This window comes from Oncorhynchus mykiss, chromosome 23 (assembly GCF_057628025.1).
Source record: "Oncorhynchus mykiss isolate SJ-2025 chromosome 23, ASM5762802v1, whole genome shotgun sequence".
Taxonomy (NCBI): Eukaryota; Metazoa; Chordata; class Actinopteri; order Salmoniformes; family Salmonidae; genus Oncorhynchus; species Oncorhynchus mykiss.
In genome coordinates, this window is record NC_143044.1 from 56,304,123 (window position 1) to 56,326,742 (window position 22,620).

At 46.0% G+C, this 22,620-nt stretch overlaps 1 protein-coding gene across 3 annotated transcripts in view; it reads left to right on the forward strand.

The window, feature by feature from the left end:
- Nucleotides 1–486: 486 nt before the first annotated feature.
- The window catches only part of LOC118943830 (activating signal cointegrator 1 complex subunit 1), a 35,252-nt gene continuing 13,118 nt past the window's right edge, over nt 487–22,620 (forward strand). For 2 of the 3 annotated variants that reach the window (XM_090217726.1, XM_090217727.1), the window contains exons 1-9: nt 487–798; nt 1,101–1,209; nt 7,869–7,966; nt 8,808–8,986; nt 9,390–9,523; nt 10,199–10,318; nt 10,889–11,013; nt 14,675–14,745; nt 17,574–17,717. In XM_090217726.1, coding sequence (XP_090073852.1) covers nt 681–798; nt 1,101–1,209; nt 7,869–7,966; nt 8,808–8,986; nt 9,390–9,523; nt 10,199–10,318; nt 10,889–11,013; nt 14,675–14,745; nt 17,574–17,690 — 1,071 coding nt within the window. In that variant the 5' untranslated portion in view covers nt 487–680 and the 3' untranslated portion in view covers nt 17,691–17,717. The remainder of the gene's footprint in view (nt 799–1,100; nt 1,210–7,868; nt 7,967–8,807; nt 8,987–9,389; nt 9,524–10,198; nt 10,319–10,888; nt 11,014–14,674; nt 14,746–17,573; nt 17,718–22,620) is intronic. The other variant, XM_090217728.1, reaches the window with a different exon arrangement.

A 22,620-nucleotide genomic window follows, 5' to 3' on the forward strand; every position in this document is an offset into this window, starting at 1 on the left:
TATGGCACAGGCCCCAAAAACAAAGTGGAAAAGAACCCCAACCCTGGCCACCAGCTTCACTGCTGTCCCACTTAACAGTGAGCCCATTAGTCCTCTGAACACCCAGTGCTTTCCAGCACAATGACCCAAACTAAGACATTCATTACAACACAATGTTTGATTTGGGGTCTATGAGGTAACAAAGGATGGGGCACCCTATCCTAATATAGTGTACAACTCTGGCACATAAGGCTCTGGTCAAAATTAGTGCACAACGTAGGTAATAGGGTGTCATTTGGGATGCACAAAGCAGGGGCAAGTAGCCAGATGGCCCATTGGGTTCAAACAAACAGATCCTCTTGTGTGATGTGACAAAACTGGTGGTGGGTGTTGTGGGCTGACCCATTGGCAGAGCACTGACTGCTTGCTGGTGCCCATGTACGTCCTCTGTTGGATGAAGATCCAACTATGATTCAAAAGGATCATGGGTCACCAACTCCAGATATCGGCGCATCATTCATTTGTTGCGAGCGCGGAATGTTTATCCATGCGGTTTAGAGATCAGCGACGACGTAATCAGCTGGTTACTTTACGTCAAACTGCCGTATGTCGCAAAACAGCCAAAGAGCCCACACGTAGTTGGCAGCTACTATTCACTACAGTATATCTCGTTTTATTTACTGTTCAAGATAACTGCTACAATGGAAATCTTACGTCCATCATTGATCAACATAAGTGGAAGAGTATACAGAAGAAATACGATCAAAGAAGACCAGTATGAAGAGGGGGAAGAGGACGACTCCTACATGGGACCACCAGGTAGCTAGGTCCTCAGTGCCAGCCATTATACCTCAGTGGTGCTAGCTCCCTACACCCCCAGCTAACTCTAGCTAGCTAGATAAGACAGATGGCTACAATACTGTACAGTACTACCAGATTATTGACTTTATTCTACTGAGACAGCTAGTTATAGCTGACCAATTGACCACCACATTGTGTTGTGGGATGCTTGTCTCCTCTAAATGTAGCTGTCTCCTCTCCCATTTGTCCCTGCTGCACCTATTATGGAACACCAACATGTTCTTGCCAATCTCACAAATGCACTTTGTTGTTTTGATTAGCAAGTGAACAGTTTGACGAAGAAGAAGAAGAGTTCTGTGACAGCCACTCCATAGAACAGACTGACAAAGGTTTCAGCTGTGCCATTGATGTCCCAAGTGTTCTTTACAAGTGAGTTACAAACACCATGTAGGCTATGCGCCCTAAATGGTACCCTATCCCCTATATAGTGCATTACTTTTGACCAGAGCCTTAAGGGAATAGGGTGCCATTTGGGATGCACGTCATGAGTCGATGACTGCATATGAGGTTGTTAGTCCATTTTAGAATCCGGGACTAGATGACCCACACTCTCGTCTCTAACGCGTGAGCTCAACATTTCCGAACCGTCCCATTACAGATGAAAATGTTGAATAAACCTCATTTTGATTTACATTACCCGTTGTCCACAGGGAAGTGTTTTGTAGCCGGACTTTCAGTACGATGGTCTGCATATGATTCTGTTGGTTTGGAGTTTCGATACTTTCGATACAATTCGTATGTGACGTAAACGTTGCAGCACAATATGTAAACGATGGCCAAGTGTAACCGTACCAGAGACCGAACGTTGCAGCACAATATGTAAACGATGGCCAAGTGTAACCGCACCAGAGACCGAACGTTGCAGCACAATATGTAAACAATGGCCAAGTGTAACCCCACCAGAGACCGAACGTTGTAGCACAATATGTAAACGATGGCCAAGTGTAACCCCACCAGAGACCGAACGTTGCAGCACAATATCTAAACAATGGCCAAGTGTAACCCCACCAGAGACCGAACGTTGCAGCACAATATCTAAACAATGGCCAAGTGTAACCCCACCAGAGACCGAACGTTGCAGCACAATATGTAAACGAGGGCCAAGTGTAACCGTACCAGAGACCGAACGTTGCAGCACAATATGTAAACGATGGCCAAGTGTAACCCCACCAGAGACCGAACGTTGCAGCACAATATGTAAACGATGGCCAAGTGTAACCGTACCAGAGACCGAACGTTGTAGCACAATATGTAAACAATGGCCAAGTGTAACCGTACCAGAGACCGAACGTTGTAGCACAATATGTAAACAATGGCCAAGTGTAACCCCACCAGAGACCGAACGTTGTAGCACAATATGTAAACGATGGCCAAGTGTAACCGCACCAGAGACCGAACGTTGCAGCACAATATGTAAACAATGGCCAAGTGTAACCGCACCAGAGACCGAACGTTGTAGCACAATATGTAAACAATGGCCAAGTGTAACCGTACCAGAGACCGAACGTTGCAGCACAATATGTAAACAATGGCCAAGTGTAACCCCACCAGAGACCGAACGTTGTAGCACAATATGTAAACAATGGCCAAGTGTAACCGTACCAGAGACCGAACGTTGCAGCACAATATGTAAACGATGGCCAAGTGTAACCCCACCAGAGACCGAACGTTGTAGCACAATATGTAAACGATGGCCAAGTGTAACCCCACCAGAGACCGAACGTTGCAGCACAATATCTAAACGATGGCCAAGTGTAACCCCACCAGAGACCGAACGTTGCAGCACAATATGTAAACGAGGGCCAAGTGTAAACCGTACCAGAGACCGAACGTTGCAGCACAATATGTAAACGATGGCCAAGTGTAACCCCACCAGAGACCGAACGTTGCAGCACAATATGTAAACGATGGCCAAGTGTAACCGTACCAGAGACCGAACGTTGTAGCACAATATGTAAACAATGGCCAAGTGTAACCGTACCAGAGACCGAACGTTGTAGCACAATATGTAAACAATGGCCAAGTGTAACCCCACCAGAGACCGAACGTTGTAGCACAATATGTAAACGATGGCCAAGTGTAACCGCACCAGAGACCGAACGTTGCAGCACAATATGTAAACAATGGCCAAGTGTAACCGCACCAGAGACCGAACGTTGTAGCACAATATGTAAACAATGGCCAAGTGTAACCCCACCAGAGACCGAACGTTGCAGCACAATATGTAAACGATGGCCAAGTGTAACCGCACCAGAGACCGAACGTTGTAGCACAATATGTAAACAATGGCCAAGTGTAACCGTACCAGAGACCGAACGTTGCAGCACAATATGTAAACAATGGCCAAGTGTAACCCCACCAGAGACCGAACGTTGTAGCACAATATGTAAACGATGGCCAAGTGTAACCGCACCAGAGACCGAACGTTGTAGCACAATATCTAAACAATGGCCAAGTGTAACCGCACCAGAGACCGAACGTTGTAGCACAATATGTAAACAATGGCCAAGTGTAACCCCACCAGAGACCGAACGTTGCAGCACAATATGTAAACGATGGCCAAGTGTAAACCCCACCAGAGACCGAACGTTGCAGCACAATATGTAAACAATGGCCAAGTGTAACCCCACCAGAGACCGAACGTTGTAGCACAATATGTAAACAATGGCCAAGTGTAACCCCACCAGAGACCGAACGTTGCAGCACAATATGTAAACGATGGCCAAGTGTAACCGTACCAGAGACCGAACGTTGTAGCACAATATGTAAACGATGGCCAAGTGTAACCGTACCAGAGACCGAACGTTGCAGCACAATATGTAAACGATGGCCAAGTGTAACCCCACCAGAGACCGAACGTTGCAGCACAATATGTAAACGATGGCCAAGTGTAACCCCACCAGAGACCGAACGTTGCAGCACAATATGTAAACGATGGCCAAGTGTAACCCCACCAGAGACCGAACGTTGCAGCACAATATGTAAACAATGGCCAAGTGTAACCCCACCAGAGACCGAACGTTGCAGCACAATATGTAAACGATGGCCAAGTGTAACCCCACCAGAGACCGAACGTTGTAGCACAATATCTAAACAATGGCCAAGTGTAACCGCACCAGAGACCGAACGTTGTAGCACAATATGTAAACAATGGCCAAGTGTAACCGTACCAGAGACCGAACGTTGCAGCACAATATGTAAACAATGGCCAAGTGTAACCCCACCAGAGACCGAACGTTGTAGCACAATATGTAAACGATGGCCAAGTGTAACCGCACCAGAGACCGAACGTTGTAGCACAATATCTAAACAATGGCCAAGTGTAACCGCACCAGAGACCGAACGTTGTAGCACAATATGTAAACAATGGCCAAGTGTAACCCTACCAGAGACCGAACGTTGCAGCACAATATGTAAACGATGGCCAAGTGTAAACCCCACCAGAGACCGAACGTTGCAGCACAATATGTAAACAATGGCCAAGTGTAACCCCACCAGAGACCGAACGTTGTAGCACAATATGTAAACAATGGCCAAGTGTAACCCCACCAGAGACCGAACGTTGCAGCACAATATGTAAACGATGGCCAAGTGTAACCGTACCAGAGACCGAACGTTGTAGCACAATATGTAAACGATGGCCAAGTGTAACCGTACCAGAGGCCGAACGTTGCAGCACAATATGTAAACGATGGCCAAGTGTAACCCCACCAGAGACCGAACGTTGCAGCACAATATGTAAACGATGGCCAAGTGTAACCCCACCAGAGACCGAACGTTGCAGCACAATATGTAAACGATGGCCAAGTGTAACCCCACCAGAGACCGAACGTTGCAGCACAATATGTAAACAATGGCCAAGTGTAACCCCACCAGAGACCGAACGTTGCAGCACAATATGTAAACGATGGCCAAGTGTAACCCCACCAGAGACCGAACGTTGCAGCACAATATGTAAACAATGGCCAAGTGTAACCCCACCAGAGACCGAACGTTGCAGCACAATATGTAAACAATGGCCAAGTGTAACCGCACCAGAGACCGAACGTTGTAGCACAATATGTAAACAATGGCCAAGTGTAACCCCACCAGAGACCGAACGTTGCAGCACAATATGTAAACGATGGCCAAGTGTAACCGCACCAGAGACCGAACGTTGTAGCACAATATGTAAACAATGGCCAAGTGTAACCGTACCAGAGACCGAACGTTGCAGCACAATATGTAAACAATGGCCAAGTGTAACCCCACCAGAGACCGAACGTTGTAGCACAATATGTAAACGATGGCCAAGTGTAACCGCACCAGAGACCGAACGTTGTAGCACAATATCTAAACAATGGCCAAGTGTAACCGCACCAGAGACCGAACGTTGTAGCACAATATGTAAACAATGGCCAAGTGTAACCCCACCAGAGACCGAACGTTGCAGCACAATATGTAAACGATGGCCAAGTGTAAACCCCACCAGAGACCGAACGTTGCAGCACAATATGTAAACAATGGCCAAGTGTAACCCCACCAGAGACCGAACGTTGTAGCACAATATGTAAACAATAGCCAAGTGTAACCCCACCAGAGACCGAACGTTGCAGCACAATATGTAAACGATGGCCAAGTGTAACCGTACCAGAGACCGAACGTTGTAGCACAATATGTAAACGATGGCCAAGTGTAACCGTACCAGAGACCGAACGTTGCAGCACAATATGTAAACGATGGCCAAGTGTAACCCCACCAGAGACCGAACGTTGCAGCACAATATGTAAACGATGGCCAAGTGTAACCCCACCAGAGACCGAACGTTGCAGCACAATATGTAAACGATGGCCAAGTGTAACCCCACCAGAGACCGAACGTTGCAGCACAATATGTAAACAATGGCCAAGTGTAACCCCACCAGAGACCGAACGTTGCAGCACAATATGTAAACGATGGCCAAGTGTAACCCCACCAGAGACCGAACGTTGCAGCACAATATGTAAACAATGGCCAAGTGTAACCCCACCAGAGACCGAACGTTGCAGCACAATATGTAAACAATGGCCAAGTGTAACCCCACCAGAGACCGAACGTTGTAGCACAATATGTAAACAATGGCCAAGTGTAACCCCACCAGAGACCGAACGTTGCAGCACAATATGTAAACGAGGGCCAAGTGTAACCGTACCAGAGACCGAACGTTGCAGACTTTTAATTTGCAGTAAGACGCAAGCACTTCCAGCTGATTGCGAAGGAAACGTGGTTCAGGCGACAACGTTTGGCGACGTGCCATGCATCAGAAGATTGAAAATACATACACACTTTGCCCGTGCTCATTTCACATACACTTGTTACGTTCCCCAGTTCATGTGTTGTAGTTTGGGTATTTGCATGTGTTTTATTTCAGGAAATGGCTTCCTGAAATCCTCAAGCAGCTGATTGGTCGACTCCAGGGCTAATTGGAGAGCTGACCCCGCCCCCTCGTCAAGACACAGCTGTCTCCAATTACCCATTCAATCTGAAGCTATATAAAAGCCAGTGTCCTGTTCAGGATAGGGACACTGGATAGGGACACATATCTATAACAGTATGTGGACACCCCTCCAAACTGTCTCTGGAAGCAACGTCAGCAGATATGTGGACACCCCTTCAAATTAGAGGATTAGGCTATTTCAGCTACACCCGTTGTTGACAGGTGTATAAAATCGAGCACACAGCCATGCAATCTCCACAGACAAACATTGGCAGTAGAATGGCCTTCCTGAAGAGCTCAGTGACTTTCAACGTGGCACTGTCATAGGATGCTACCTTCTAACAAGTCCCTGTCGACAGTAAGTGCTGTTAATGTGAAGTGGAAATGTCTAGGAGCAGCAACGGCTCAGCCGCGAAGTGGTAGGCCACACAAGCTCACAGAACGGGACCGCCTAGTGCTGAAGCATGTATCGCATAAAAATCGTCTGTCCTCGGTTGCAACACTCACTACCGTCTTTCAAACTGTCTCTGGAAGCAACGTCAGCACTAGAACTCTTCGGGAGCTTCATGAAATGGGTTTCCGTGGCCGAGCAGCCGCACACAAGCCTAAGATCACAATGCCAAGCTTCAGCTGGACTGGTGTAAAGCTCACTGCCATTGGACTCTGGAGCGGTGGAAACGTGTTCTCTTGAGTGATGAATCACGCTTCACTATCTGGCAGTCTGACGGACGAATCTGGGTTTGGAGGATGCCAGAGGAACACTACCTGCCCCAATGTATAATGCCAACTGCGAAGTTTGGTGGAGGAGGAGTGATAGTCTGGGGCTCTTTTCATGGTTCGGGCCCCTTAGTTCCAGTGAAGGGTAATTTTAACAGTACAGCATACAATGACATTCTATACGATTCTGTGCCCCTTTACAGTTTCAGCATGACAACACCCCTGTGCACAAAGCGAGGTCCATACAGAAATGTTTTATCGAGATTGGTGTGGAAGAACTTGACTGGCCTGCACAGAGCCCTGACCGCAACCCAATCAAACACCTTTAGGATGAATTGAAACACCGACTGCGAGCCAGGACTAATCACCCAACATCCGTGCCTGACCTCACTAATGCTCTTGTGGCTGAATGGAAGCATGCCCCCACAACAATGTTCCAACATCTAGTGGAAAGCCTTCCCAGAAGAGTGGAGGCTGTTATAGCAGCAAAGAGGGGGGGACCAACTCCATATTAATGCCCATGATTTTGGAATGAGATGTTTGAACAGGTGTCCACAGTGTAGCAGGAATACAAGCTGACAGAGTCAAACAGACCGACGCCCCATAAAGTCTGGTTAATAAACCTCTGTGTTTATCTCCACTTCCTACCGTCACATTTAAATATAATTTTATTCAACATTCTAGCTTGTAGTTAAGACTACATGAGGTAACCATGGTAACAGCGTAATATTTTAGGCAAATTAGGTGTGTGTGTGTGTGTGTTTGTGTGTGTTTTATTAGGGTTATGTGTACATCGTCAATGAAAATCAAGGATACGGTGTACTAACCAGAGAAGTGTTGTTGTTGTTTTTACCAGATACATCATCGGAAGGAAAGGAGAGACACGTAGAAGACTCGAGGCAGACACAAAGACAGACATCCACATTCCAAAACAAGGAGTGGAAGGACAGATCGGTGAGTGGCGTTTTATTAGCAGAGAGACCAGTACCTCTGGTCCAGGGCTTGAGCCTTCTTTCAGCCTTCTTGAAGAAGGGTCAGGCCTCACGTAACGCCCTGGACCAGAGCTTGGAGACCAGCCCAAACCAGAGGTTTATAGTAAAGATACTGGTGCAACACTGTAGCCTCGTCCCATATTATGACTGTTTGTGCTGTCTCACCAACTCCTGTGGTCGGAATTACTAGACAATTAATGTTTTTATTTTATTTAACCTTTATTTAACTAGGCAAGTGATTAACAATGACTATAGGAGTTCACTATGCAAGCACAAACAGATCTGGGACCAGTCTAGCAAAACTCTTCTTTCTCTATCTCTGGGAATTTCAGTGGTTTTCTGTCAGCAGTCAACTCATATTTTACTTGCTATATTGTATTTACTTTGCCACCATGGCCTTTTTTTTGCCTTTACCTCCCTTATCTCACCTAATTTGCTCACATTGTAGATAGACTTGTTTATACTGTATTATTGACTGTATGTTTGTTTTACTCCATGTCTAACTCTGTGTCGTTGTATGTGTCGAACTGCTTTGCTTTATCTTGGCCAGGTCGCAATTGTAAATGAGAACTTGTTCTCAACTTGCCTGCCTGGTTAAATAAAGGTGAAATAAATAAAATAAAAATGAATGAGTTTAGTAATAAAAGTCAGCCAAGAACGTGGTTCCAGCAACCACACAAAACTCAAAACTCAAGACATTATCCATGAACCTCTGCTCTTCTTCTAAGGGCTAGAATCATGGGATATCAAAAATAAAAGTCTCACATTCACAGTCACACAATAACGGTCTCGCATTGTTCCAGTGATCACTGGCTCCCAGAAGGCCGCGGTGTCCTCTGCCGTGACTCGTGTCGAGCTCCTGGTGCAGAGCTTTCGCAAGAAGCAGCCGTTCACCCACTTCCTGTCGTTCGCTCTTAACCACCCTCAAGTTCAGGATGGATTCCTGAGGTTTAAAGAGGAGGTGTTGGAGCAGTGTTCTCAGGTAAGGAAGAGTGTGTGTGTGTGTGTGTGTGTGTGTGTGTGTGTGTGTGTGTGTGTGTGTGTCAGTGAGTGCGTGCATGGCGGATGGGAGGGATGACAATCTGTAAAATCGTGCATAATAGTCTCAAACTCCAGTTTGAGACTTGACTATATTCCATTCATGTTTATATTGACTGAATAGCTATCAGAGATCTTGGGTCCCTGTTTTAGTTTATCTGGTTGTCTGGTTCTAAGGGTTAAATTGTGCAGATCTAGGATCAGCTTCCTCTTCGTCCAATACTAATCTCAACCATTAGTGGAGGAAATGCCAAACGGACCTAAGATCGGTGTCTAAGGGCAACTTCACCCTACAGTGTTTCTCTGTGCGGTCAGTTCATCGCAGGTCTCTCTCCTCTCTTGTTAAGGACCACGGAGTAGATGGAAGCATCTTCCAGAACCCTGCTAAGCTCCATCTAACAGTCGGCACCCTGGCTCTGCTGAACGACCTGGAAGTGACCCAAGCATGTAAACAACTCCAGCACTGTCAGGACTTTATCAAGTACGTATGACTGACTGACAACTGGGTCATGTTCATTAGGAATCAAACAGATGAAAACAGACTGAAACAGGGAGGGACTATCCCTATCTAGATTGTATAAAACATTGAGTTGGAGCACAAGCATTTCGCTACACTCGCATTAACATCTGCTAACCATGTGTATGTGACAAATAAAATTTGATTTGATTTGATTTTAGGAACACATGTTATGTCATGTAACACACATTATGTCATGTTATGTCAAGTAACACATTATGTTATGTAACTCATGTTATGTCATATTATGTAACACACATGTTATGTCATGTAACACACGCTATGTCATGTAACACACGTTATGTCATGTAACACACGTTATGTCATGTAACACATGTTATGTCATGTAACACACGTTATGTCATGTAACACATGTTATGTCATGTAACACACATTATGTCATGTCAAGTAACACATTGTCTTGTTATGTTATGTCAAGTAACACGTTATGTCATGTAACACACGTTATGTCAAGTAACACGTTATGTCAAGTAACACGTTATGTCATGTAACACACATTATGTCATGTCAAGTAACACATTGTCTTGTTATGTTATGTCAAGTAACACGTTATGTCATGTAACACACGTTATGTCAAGTAACACGTTATGTCATGTAACACATTATGTTATGTTTCAGGACCATCACAGAAGGGAAGCCTCTCCCGCTGGAGGTGACAGGGATTGAGTACATGAACGATGACCCAGCCATGGTGGATGTCCTGTATGCCAAGGTCCAAGTGAAAGATGGTTCGGACAAGTAAGAGTCTGGTTCCTGGATACTCTCATGTCTCTTTCTTTAACCACAGTTTGTACCACAGTGACTCTGGCTCCTTGAAAAGCACTATATACAGTGCCTTTGGGAAAAGTATTCAGTATTCAGACCCCTTGACACAGCCTTATTCTAAAATGGATTAAATACAACAAAAAACCTCTGTGATCTACACACAATACCCCATAATGACATCACAATACCCCATAATGACATCACAATACCCCATAATGACATCACAATACCCCATAATGACATCACAATCCACCATAATGACAAAGCAAAAACTGATTTTTACAATTATTTGCAAATGTATTAAAAATAAAAACTGAAATACGTTATTTCCATAAGTATTCAGATCCTTTGCCATGAGACTTGAAATTGAGCTCAGGTGCACCCTGTATTTTTACAGTTGACTTTTTTAATGACAGATTGAGTGACAATTAGTACATTAAAATGATGTTCATCGATAGGATGTCAACAGTGTGAGAGGGTTGCTCCCAGGTAACAACAACTAACTCTTGTGTTGACTGTCTGTGTTGACTGTCTGCTGTGCAGGCTGCAGACCATTGTGGAGCGGCTGGTGGACCACTTTGTTTCCTCAGGGCTGATGGTCAGAGAATGGGACAGGGTGAAACTGCACGGCACAGTGATGAACACTCTGTTCAGGAAGGATGCTTCAGGTAGGATGAAGAAAGTGGTTTTGTCTATGGCCATCACTGATGTGTGTTTTAGGTATGTGTATTGGAGCTTCATCTTGAAAACAAGGACACTTACTAGAGTACAAATGCAAACACACACACACACACACACACACACACACACACACGCACACACACACGTACTTGAAATGAAAATGCAAAATAAGTGTCACTGCTCTCTCAAAGCAGGCTTTCCACTGTCTAAAACTGACCCAGAGTATCTTCCTGATAATGTGAGCCTGTTTCCCTCATTCTCCTCCCACTCAGAAAGATGGACATTAAGTCAGTCACTGGACACAGTCAGTCAGCATAAAGATGGACATTAAGTCAGTCACTGGACACAGTCAGTCAGCATAAAGATGGACATTAAGTCAGTCACTGGACACAGTCAGTCAGCATAAAGATGGACATTAAGTCAGTCATTGGGCACGGAGTCAGTCAGCATAAAGATGGACATTAAGTCAGAGTCACTGGGCACGGAGTCACAGCATAAAGATGGACACGGAGTGACAGTATAATCACATTAGTGAAACAAACTGACACCTGAACACACCACCCCATGTCAACAACACGGATGTAGCAACAACCATAACAACAATAACAACCCCTAGATTTAAAATGTTTTTAATTTAATTTAATTTAACTAGGCAAGTCAGTTAAGAACAAATTCTTATTTACAATGACGGCCAACCAAAAGGCAAAAGGCCTCCTGCGAGGACGGGGGCTAGGATTAAAAATATATAAAATAAAATAATAAAATACAAATGTTTATAAATATAATTTAAAAAAAAAAAATATTTTTGTCAGCAACACATGACAACAACATGGTAGCAGCACAACATGGTAGCAGCACAACATGGTAGCAGCACAACATGGCAGCAGCACAACATGGCAGCAGCACAACATGGTAGCAGCACAACATGGCAGCAGCACAACATGGTAGCAGCACAACATGGCAGCAGCACAACATGGTAGCAGCACAACATGGCAGCAGCACAACATGGTAGCAGCACAACATGGCAGCAGCACAACATGGTAGCAGCACAACATGGCAGCAGCACAACATGGCAGCAGCACAACATGGCAGCAGCACAACATGGCAGCAGCACAACATGGTAGCAGCACAACATGGCAGCAGCACAACATGGCAGCAGCACAACATGGTAGCAGCACAACATGGCAGCAGCACAACATGGCAGCAGCACAACATGGCAGCAGCACAACATGGCAGCAGCACAACATGGCAGCAGCACAACATGGTAGCAGCACAACATGGCAGCAGCACAACATGGTAGCAGCACAACATGGTAGCAGCACAACATGGTACAAACATTATTGGGCACAGACAACACAAAGGGCAGGAGGGTAGAGACAACAATACATCACACAAAGCAGCCACAACTGTCAGTAAGAGTGTCCATGGAATGAGTCTTTGAAGGAAGAGATAAAACCGTCCAGTTTGAGTGTTTGTTGCAGCTCGTTGCAGTCGCTGGCTGCAGTGAACTGAGAAGAGGAGCGCCCCAGTCCCTGTTCCTGAAGTAGTAAACAGAGTTTTATTGGACGCTCTTGGGACAGACCCCGCCCTTTGTCCTGTGCTCTTGGACAGACCCCTCCCTTTGTCCTGTGCTCTTGGACAGACCCCTCCCTTTGTCCTGTGCTCTTGGACAGACCCCTCCCTTTGTCCTGTGCTCTTAGACAGACCCCTCCCTTTGTCCTGTGCTCTTGGACAGACCCCTCCCTTTGTCCTGTGCTCTTGGACAGACCACTCCCTTTGTCCTGTGCTCTTGCACACTTTCAGCTGGCCAGCCCTGAGTTGTTGGCCAGTCTCTCAGCTGGCCAGCCCTGTGTAAACTCATGCGTGAAAGGACTAGGGCTGGACTTGATCCACGGCCAACTGAATGAAACCCCTTGTCACTGCTGTTGGAAAACACTCTGCCCTGTTGCACACAAACAGAGTTGTGGCCAAAGAGAGAGCGAGGGAGGGAGGGAAGGTTACTGTTGGTTCTGCACTTGTTGTTGACTAGCTCAGAATAGCACTGAATTGCTCAGAATGCAGTGTTTTAGGTACGTCACTGCTGCATACCAGATGAATGGTCAGCATTATGTTGTTAGAATCACAGCTGTTACATAACAGACAGGGACATTGACCAATCAGGGTGGTGGTGGTGGTAAGGCTGTCATCTGTTTAGTGTTTTTCAGAGCGAGAGTAATTTAGGATCATATCTCCCAGAACAGTTCATAGGGATATCCACCTGGTTTGAACAGTGTTGTAATAAACGGTGTGGTTGACGTTGAACTCCACTAAACCTCATTAACCCACATTTTTAGATTTTATAAAATAGAGTTGTCCACCTAATACACTAGATGTGTGTTTTGTTCATTAGGGTCAAAGGACCTTTTTTCAAAGTTCACCTTTTTGTTAACCAAATCTGTATTTTTCGATGTAAATGTCGCGTTCTAAGTGTCCAGACACCTTTTTGTTAACCAAATCTGTATTTTTGGATGTAAATGTCGCGTTCTAAGTGTCCAGACACCTTTTTGTTAACCAAATCTGTATTTTGGATGTAAATGTCGCGTTCTAAGTGTCCAGACACCTTTTTGTTAACCAAATCTGTATTTTGGATGTAAATGTCGCGTTCTAAGTGTCCAGACACCTTTTTGTTAACCAAATCTGTATTTTTGGATGTAAATGTCGCGTTCTAAGTGTCCAGACACCTTTTTGTTTACCAAATCTGTATTTTGGATGTAAATGTCGCGTTCTAAGTGTCCAGACACCTTTTTGTTTACCAAATCTGTATTTTTGGATGTAAATGTCGCGTTCTAAGTGTCCAGACACCTTTTTGTTTACCAAATCTGTATTTTTGGATGTAAATGTCGTGTTCTAAGTGTCCAGACACCTTTTTTTACTTGGTTGTGAGGAAATGTAACCCCACCAGCGATAGACTTCCTCATGCTCGTTGTGCAGTTGCAGAGGCACAGATGAAACACCAACAAAGGCTCCAAAAACACCCAAATATATCTATTTTGGAAACGCCAACGCTCTCAGTATCAGGGTTTACCCGCGGTACTCTGGGTTTACCCGCGGTGCTCAGGGTTTATCCGCGGTGCTCTGGTTTACCCGCGGTGCTCAGGGTTTACACACGGTGCTCAGGGTTTACACACGGTGCTCTGGGTTTACCCACGGTGCTCAGGGTTTACCCACGGTGCTCTGGGTTTACCCACGGTGCTCAGGGTTTACACACGGTGCTCTGGGTTTACACACGGTGCTCTGGGTTTACACACGGTGCTCAGGGTTTACACACGGTGCTCTGGGTTTACCCACGGTGCTCAGGGTTTACCCACGGTACTCTGGGTTTACCCGCGGTGCTCAGGGTTTACACACGGTGCTCAGGGTTTACACACGGTGCTCAGGGTTTACACACGGTGCTCTGGGTTTACACACGGTGCTCTGGGTTTACCCACGGTACTCAGGGTTTACCCACGGTACTCTGGGTTTACACACGGTGCTCTGGGTTTACACACGGTGCTCTGGGTTTACCCACGGTGCTCAGGGTTTACACACGGTGCTCAGGGTTTACACACGGTGCTCTGGGTTTACCCACGGTGCTCAGGGTTTACCAATCTTTTGTTGTGTGTTTTCCAGCCGAAGCCGGAGGAGGAAGGCAGCAGAACATGAATGAGCGGGAGGCCTTCGATGCCAGGAACATATTAAAGGTCAGAGGTCAAACAACACAAACAAATAAACATCCTGGTGGTACCTTTTTACCTGCCTGTTGTCTGTGGAACAATACAACCTTTAGGTCTGTCTCATAGGAGATCATTTCTCTCCTATATTGAGCAATACTATGTTTTTGTGGGTTATCTTTATTCTTGACTAGTACTCCCATAATATTTTGGGTGGAACGACTATTCACAGAAGCAATAGGAACATTCCAGGAAAACATAAAGCCTCCCGGGGCTTGCATAATGCAGTAAGATTTAGCAGACTCACTCACTCAGTGAGATTTATTTAGCACCACTCATTCAGTCAGTCAGATGGTAGACAGTTCATTCAGTCAGTAAAATGGTCGGTAGTTCATTCAGTCAGTAAGATGGTAGGTAGTTCATTCAGACAGTAAAATGGTCGGCAGTTCATTCAGTCAGTAAGATGGTAGGTAGTTCATTCAGTCAGTAAGATGGTCGGCAGTTCATTCAGTCAGTAAGATGGTAGGTAGTTCATTCAGTCAGTAAGATGGTCGGCAGTTCATTCAGTCAGTAAGATGGTAGGTAGTTCATTCAGTCAGTAAGATGGTAGGTAGTTCATTCAGTCAGTAAGATGGTCGGCAGTTCATTCAGTCAGTAAGATGGTAGGTAGTTCATTCAGTCAGTAAGATGGTCGGCAGTTCATTCAGTCAGTAAGATGGTAGGTAGTTCATTCAGTCAGTAAAATGGTAGGTAGTTCATTCAGTCAGTAAGATGGTAGGTAGTTCATTCAGTCAGTAAGATGGTAGGTAGTTCATTCAGTCATTAAGATGGTAGGCAGTTCATTCAGTCAGTAAGATGGTAGGTAGTTCATTCAGTCAGTAAAATGGTAGGTAGTTCATTCAGTCAGTAAGATGGTAGGTAGTTCATTCAGTCAGTAAAATGGTAGGTAGTTCATTCAGTCAGTAAGATGGTAGGTAGTTCATTCAGTCAGTAAGATGGTAGGTAGTTCATTCAGTCATTAAGATGGTAGGCAGTTCATTCAGTCAGTAAGATGGTTGGCAGTTCATTCAGTCAGTAAGATGGTCGGCAGTTCATTCAGTCAGTAAGATGGTAGACAGTTCATTCAGTCAGTAAGATGGTAGTCAGCCCATTCAGTTAGTAAGATGGTAGACAGCCCAATCAGTCAGTAAGCTTGTAGACAGCCCATTCAGTCAGTAAGATGGTAGACAGCCCATTCAGTCAGTAAGATGGTAGACAGCCCATTCAGTCAGCAAGATGGTAGCCAGTCAGGTAGGTGATGCAACAATACCTCTGGCTCTGTTTCATGTGGATTAGCTGCCCTCTGCTGGTAAAATGTAAGAACTACAATAGTATATTCCTGGTGCGGTCTGTCTGAATGGAGCAGTGCTCTAGTCCTGGGCCCAGTTTTTCCAAAGCTATCTATCTGGATTTATCCTATCGGATTAAGTACACATAAATATTATGAATCGAACAAATTAATAATTCACTTGAATGGGGACCGTTCTGTTCATTTTGGGCTCCCGAGTGGCACAGCGGTCTAAGGCACTGCATCTCAGCGCTAGAGGTGTCACTACAGACACCCTGGTTCGATTCCAGGCTGTATCACAACCGGCCGTGATTGGGAGGCGCACATTTGGTCCAACGCCGTCCGGGTTTGGCCGGTGTAGGCTGTCATTGTAAATAAGAATTTGTCCTTAACTGACTTGCCTAATTAAATAAAGGAAAAAATAAATCTATAATATTAGTTTTCGCCCTCGCGCTACACACCTGATTCCACTAATTGGCTCATCCTACCTATTGGTTCCCCAGGACCATGACTAAGAAACACTGGAACAGAGTGTTGATTGGACCTGAAATATATTCCTGACAGACAACCCTAAAGTCCCAGCCAACTCAACACGCTGGGTTTGATCCCTCCAACCAACCATAACTGAAAAGATCAATGACATTTTATTAGTCTTAAAAATTTAGAATGTTATGAGTGTTGTTAGAACTGGGAATCAGCCTCCATTTCCTCATTAGGTCCAATGATTAGTGTCTTCACAATGTATTCAGACCCCTTGGCTTTCTCCACATTTAGTTGTGTTTCAGCCTGAATTTGACATTTATTGCATTGAGAGGTTGTTTTGTCACTGGCCAACACACAATACCCCAGAATGTCAAAGTGGAATTATGTTTTTTAAATTATTTTACAAATGAATTTGAAAGGTGAAATGTCTTGAGTCAATAAGTATTTAACCCTTTTGTTATGCCAAGTCTAAATAACTTCAGTAGTAAAAAGTTGCTTCACAAGTCACACAACAAGTCACATGGATTCACTCTGTCTGCAGTAATAGTGTTTGACATGATTTTTTGAATAACTACCTAACCTCTGTAATGACATTACAACCTCGCTGGGTTGGCAAGACATGAAAATGGCTTTCAAGCAATGATCAACAAACAACTTGACAAAGCTTGAAGACTTTTAAAAAGAATAATGTGCAAATATTGTACAATCCAGGTGTGGAAAGCTCTTAGAGACTTACCCAGAAACACCCAGGTGTGGAAAGCTCTTAGAAACTTACCCAGAAACACCCAGGTGTGGAAAGCTCTTAGAAACTTACCCAGAAACACCCAGGTGTGGAAAGCTCTTAGAGACTCACCCAGAAAGACCCAGGTGTGGAAAGCTCTTAGAAACTTACCCAGAAAGACTCAGCTGTTATCGCTGGGTGATTCTAACATGTATTGACTCAGGGGGTTTAAATACTAATGTAATTTAGATAGTTATGTATATCATTTTCAATACATTTGCAATACAATACATTTGTTCTAACTCTCTTGTCTTGTTCTAAACGTAGAGCTTTGGGTCGTACCATTTTGGGGAGTTTGATCTGAATGCGGTCCAGATTTCCCAGAGGTATTCTACCGACTGCACCGGTTTCTACACCTCCGCTGGCCTTCTGAACTTCTCCTGACCACCTCTCCCCTGAACGTTCACTCAGGTGAGAGAGAGAGAGAGAGAGAGAGAGAGAGAGAGAGAGAGAGAGAGAGAGAGAGAGAGAGAGAGAGAGAGAGAGAGAGAGAGAGAGAGAGAGAGAGAGAGAGAGAGAGAGAGAGTGGTTTTTACAGTGGTTTTTACATTGATTACCTTTACTGTAAAATGTTGTACATTTTAAGTGTCCAGTTTTCAGTAATTTACAACTTTTTTTGACAGTTGTTTAACAGACGAGGTAAATCTCAGCAATTATGGTAAATTTCCTCAAAAATCAGAAGTGTAAATCCCTCTTCAGGCAGGACATCAAAGCACTCTACTGTTGGCCAGCAGAGGGCTCTATCAGGCTTTATTATAGTGTGGAGGAGGCATGGAGCATTCTCCCGTCTGTGTGTGTGAGGGTGTGTGTGTGCAGGCATTTTGAGGGGCAGTGACACTCCTTCCGTGGCCTCCAACTGCTCTTAAACGCTAGTAAAACCAAATGCATGCTGTTCAACCGTTCGCTGCCTGCACCCGCACGCCTGACCAGCATCACCACCCTGGATGGTTCCGACCTTGAATATGTGGACATCTATAAGTACCTAGGTGTCTGGCTAGACTCTAAACTCTCCTTCCAGACCCATATCAAACATCTCCAATCGAAAATCAAATCAAGAGTCGGCTTTCTATTCCGCAACAAAGCCTCCTTCACGCCAAACTTACCCTAGTAAAACTGACTATCCTACCGATCCTCGACTTCGGCGATGTCATCTACAAAATTGCTTCCAACACTCTACTCAGCAAACTGGATGCAGTTTATCACAGTGCCATCCGTTTTGTCACTAAAGCACCTTATACCACCCACCACTGCGACTTGTATGCTCTAGTCGGCTGGCCCTCGCTACATATTCGTCGCCAGACCCACTGGCTCCAGGTCATCTACAAGTCCATGCTAGGTAAAGCTCCGCCCTATCTCAGTTCACTGGTTACGATGGCAACACCCATCCGTAGCACGCGCTCCAGCAGGTGTATCTCACTGATCATCCCTAAAGCCAACACCTCATTTGGCCGCCTTTCGTTCCAGTTCTCTGCTGCCTGTGACTGGAACGAATTGCAAAAATCGCTGAAGTTGGAGACTTTTATCTCCCTCACCAACTTTAAACATCTGCTATCTGAGCAGCTAACCCATCGCTGCAGCTGTACATAGTCTATTGGTAAATAGCCCACCCATTTTCACCTACCTCATCCCCATACTGTTTTTATTTATTTATTTTTCTGCTCTTTTGCACACCAATATCTCTACCTGTACATAACCATCTGATCATTTATCACTCCAGTGTTAATCTGCATAATTGTAATTATTCGCCTACCTTCTCATGCCTTTTGCACACAATGTATATAGACTCCCCTTTTGTTTTCTACTGTGTTATTGACTTGTTAATTGTTTACTCCATGTGTAACTCTGTGTTGTCTGTTCACACTGCTATGCCTTATCTTGGCCAGGTCGCAGTTGTAAATGAGAACTTGTTCTCTACTAGCCTACCTGGTTAAATAAAGGTGTTCTCAACTAGCCTACCTGGTTAAATAAAGGTGTTCTCAACTGGCCTACCTGGTTAAATAAAGGTGTTCTCAACTGGCCTACCTGGTTAAATAAAGGTGTTCTCAACTGGCCTACCTGGTTAAATAAAGGTGTTCTCAACTAGCCTACCTGGTTAAATAAAGGTGTTCTCAACTAGCCTACCTGGTTAAATAAAGGTGTTCTCAACTGGCCTACCTGGTTAAATAAAGGTGTTCTCAACTGGCCTACCTGGTTAAATAAAGGTGTTCTCAACTGGCCTACCTGGTTAAATAAAGGTGTTCTCAACTAGCCTACCTGGTTAAATAAAGGTGTTCTCAACTGGCCTACCTGGTTAAATAAAGGTGTTCTCAACTGGCCTACCTGGTTAAATAAAGGTGTTCTCAACTAGCCTACCTGGTTAAATAAAGGTGTTCTCAACTAGCCTACCTGGTTAAATAAAGGTGTTCTCAACTGGCCTACCTGGTTAAATAAAGGTGTTCTCAACTGGCCTACCTGGTTAAATAAAGGTGTTCTCAACTAGCCTACCTGGTTAAATAAAGGTGTTCTCAACTAGCCTACCTGGTTAAATAAAGGTGTTCTCAACTGGCCTACCTGGTTAAATAAAGGTGTTCTCAACTAGCCTACCTGGTTAAATAAAGGTGTTCTCAACTAGCCTACCTGGTTAAATAAAGGTGTTCTCAACTGGCCTACCTGGTTAAATAAAGGTGTTCTCAACTGGCCTACCTGGTTAAATAAAGGTGTTCTCAACTAGCCTACCTGGTTAAATAAAGGTGAAATAAAAAAATAAAATAAAAAAACTGTTGTCTGTCACCCCCCTGTCAGTGCTGTTGTCTGTCAGTGCTGTTGTCTGTCACCCCCCCTGTCAGTGCTGTTGTCTGTCAGTGCTGTTGTCTGTCCCCCCCTGTCAGTGCTGTTGTCTGTCAGTGCTGTTGTCTGTCACCCCCCTGTCAGTGCTGTTGTCTGCCCCCCCCCCATCAGTACTGTTGTCTGTCTTCCTGTCAGTGCTGTTGTCTGTCACCCCCCTGTCAGTGCTGTTGTCTGCCCCCCCCCCATCAGTACTGTTGTCTGTCTTCCTGTCAGTGCTGTTGTCTGTCACCCCCCTGTCAGTGCTGTTGTCTGCCCCCCCCCCCCATCAGTACTGTTGTCTGTCTTCCTGTCAGTGCTGTTGTCTGTCACCCCCCTGTCAGTGCTGTTGTCTGTCACCCCCCTGTCAGTGCTGTTGTCTGTCAGTGCTGTTGTCTGTCACCCCCCTGTCAGTGCTGTTGTCTGTCAGTGCTGTTGTCTGTCACCCCCCTGTCAGTGCTGTTGTCTGTCAGTGCTGTTGTCTGTCCCCCCCTGTCAGTGCTGTTGTCTGTCCCCCCCTGTCAGTGCTGTTGTCTGTCAGTGCTGTTGTCTGTCACCCCCCTGTCAGTGCTGTTGTCTGTCACCCCCCTGTCAGTGCTGTTGTCTGTCAGTGTTGTTGTCTGTCACCCCCCTGCCAGTGCTGTTGTCTGTCAGTGCTGTTGTCTGTCCCCCCCCCCGTCAGTGCTGTTGTCTGTCAGTGCTGTTGTCTGTCCCCCCCTGTCAGTGCTGTTGTCTGTCAGTGCTGTTGTCTGCCCCCCCCCCTGTCAGTGCTGTTGTCTGTCAGTGCTGTTGTCTGTCCCCCCCCTGTCAGTGCTGTTGTCTGTCAGTGCTGTTGTCTGTCCCCCCCCCCCCTGTCAGTGCTGTTGTCTGCCCCCCCCCCCCTGTCAGTGCTGTTGTCTGTCAGTGCTGTTGTCTGTCACTCCTCTGTCAGTGCTGTTGTCTGTCAGTGCTGTTGTCTGTCCCCCCCTGTCAGTGCTGTTGTCTGTCCCCCCCTGTCAGTGCTGTTGTCTGTCCCCCCCCCTGTCAGTGCTGTTGTCTGTCCCCCCCTGTCAGTGCTGTTGTCTGTCAGTGCTGTTGTCTGTCCCCCCCTGTCAGTGCTGTTGTCTGTCAGTACTGTTGTCTGTCCCCCCCCCTGTCAGTGCTGTTGTCTGTCAGTACTGTTGTCTGTCACCCCTCTGTCAGTGCTGTTGTCTGTCACCCCCCTGTCAGTGCTGTTGTCTGTCCCCCCCTGTCAGTGCTGTTGTCTGTCACTCCTTTGTCAGTGCTGTTGTCTGCCCCCCCCCCCCCCCCCATCAGTACTGTTGTCTGTCTTCCTGTCAGTGCTGGTGTCTGTCTTCCTGTCAGTGCTGGTGTCTGTCTTCCTGTCAGTGCTGTTGTCTGTCACCCCCCTGTCAGTGCTGTTGTCTGCCCCCCCCCCCCCATCAGTACTGTTGTCTGTCTTCCTGTCAGTGCTGTTGTCTGTCACCCCCCTGTCAGTGCTGTTGTCTGTCACTCCTCTGTCAGTGCTGTTGTCTGTCAGTGCTGTTGTCTGCCACCCCCCCCCCCCCCCCCCCATCAGTACTGTTGTCTGTCTTCCTGTCAGTGCTGTTGTCTGTCACTCCCCTGTCAGTGCTGTTGTCTGTCACTCCTCTGTCAGTGCTGTTGTCTGTCAGTGCTGTTGTCTGCCCCCCTGTCTTGCCCTTGTCTGTTTGTCTGTACTGCTGTCACAGTCTGCTCAGCTCAGCTACATTCACTTCCTCCTGTCCTGCCCTCAGAGAGATGTCCTGCTGTCACAGTCTGCTCAGCTACATGCACTTCCTCCTGTCCTGCCCTCAGAGAGATGTCCTGCTGTCACAGTCTGCTCAGCTACATGCACTTCCTCCTGTCCTGCCCTCAGAGAGATGTCCTGCTGTCACAGTCTGCTCAGCTCAGCTACATTCACTTCCTCCTGTCCTGCCCTCAGAGAGATGTCCTGCTGTCACAGTCAGCTCAGCTACATTCACTTCCTCCTGTCCTGCCCTCAGAGAGATGTTCTGCTGTCACAGTCAGCTCAGCTACATTCACTTCTTCCTGTCCTGCCCTCAGAGAGATATTCTGCTGTCACAGTCTGCTCAGCTACATTCACTTCCTCCTGTCCTGCCCTCAGAGAGATGTTCTGCTGTCACAGTCTGCTCAGCTACATTCACTTCCTCCTGTCCTGCCCTCAGAGAGATGTCCTGCTGTCACAGTCTGCTCAGCTCAGCTACATTCACTTCCTCCTGTCCTGCCCTCAGAGAGATGTCCTGCTGTCACAGTCTGCTCAGCTACATTCACTTCCTCCTGTCCTGCCCTCAGAGAGATGTCCTGCTGTCACAGTCTGCTCAGCTACATTCACTTCTTCCTGTCCTGCCCTCAGAGAGATGTTCTGCTGTCACAGTCTGCTCAGCTCAGCTACATTCACTTCCTCCTGTCCTGCCCTCAGAGAGATGTCCTGCTGTCACAGTCTGCTCAGCTACATTCACTTCCTCCTGTCCTGCCCTCAGAGAGATGTCCT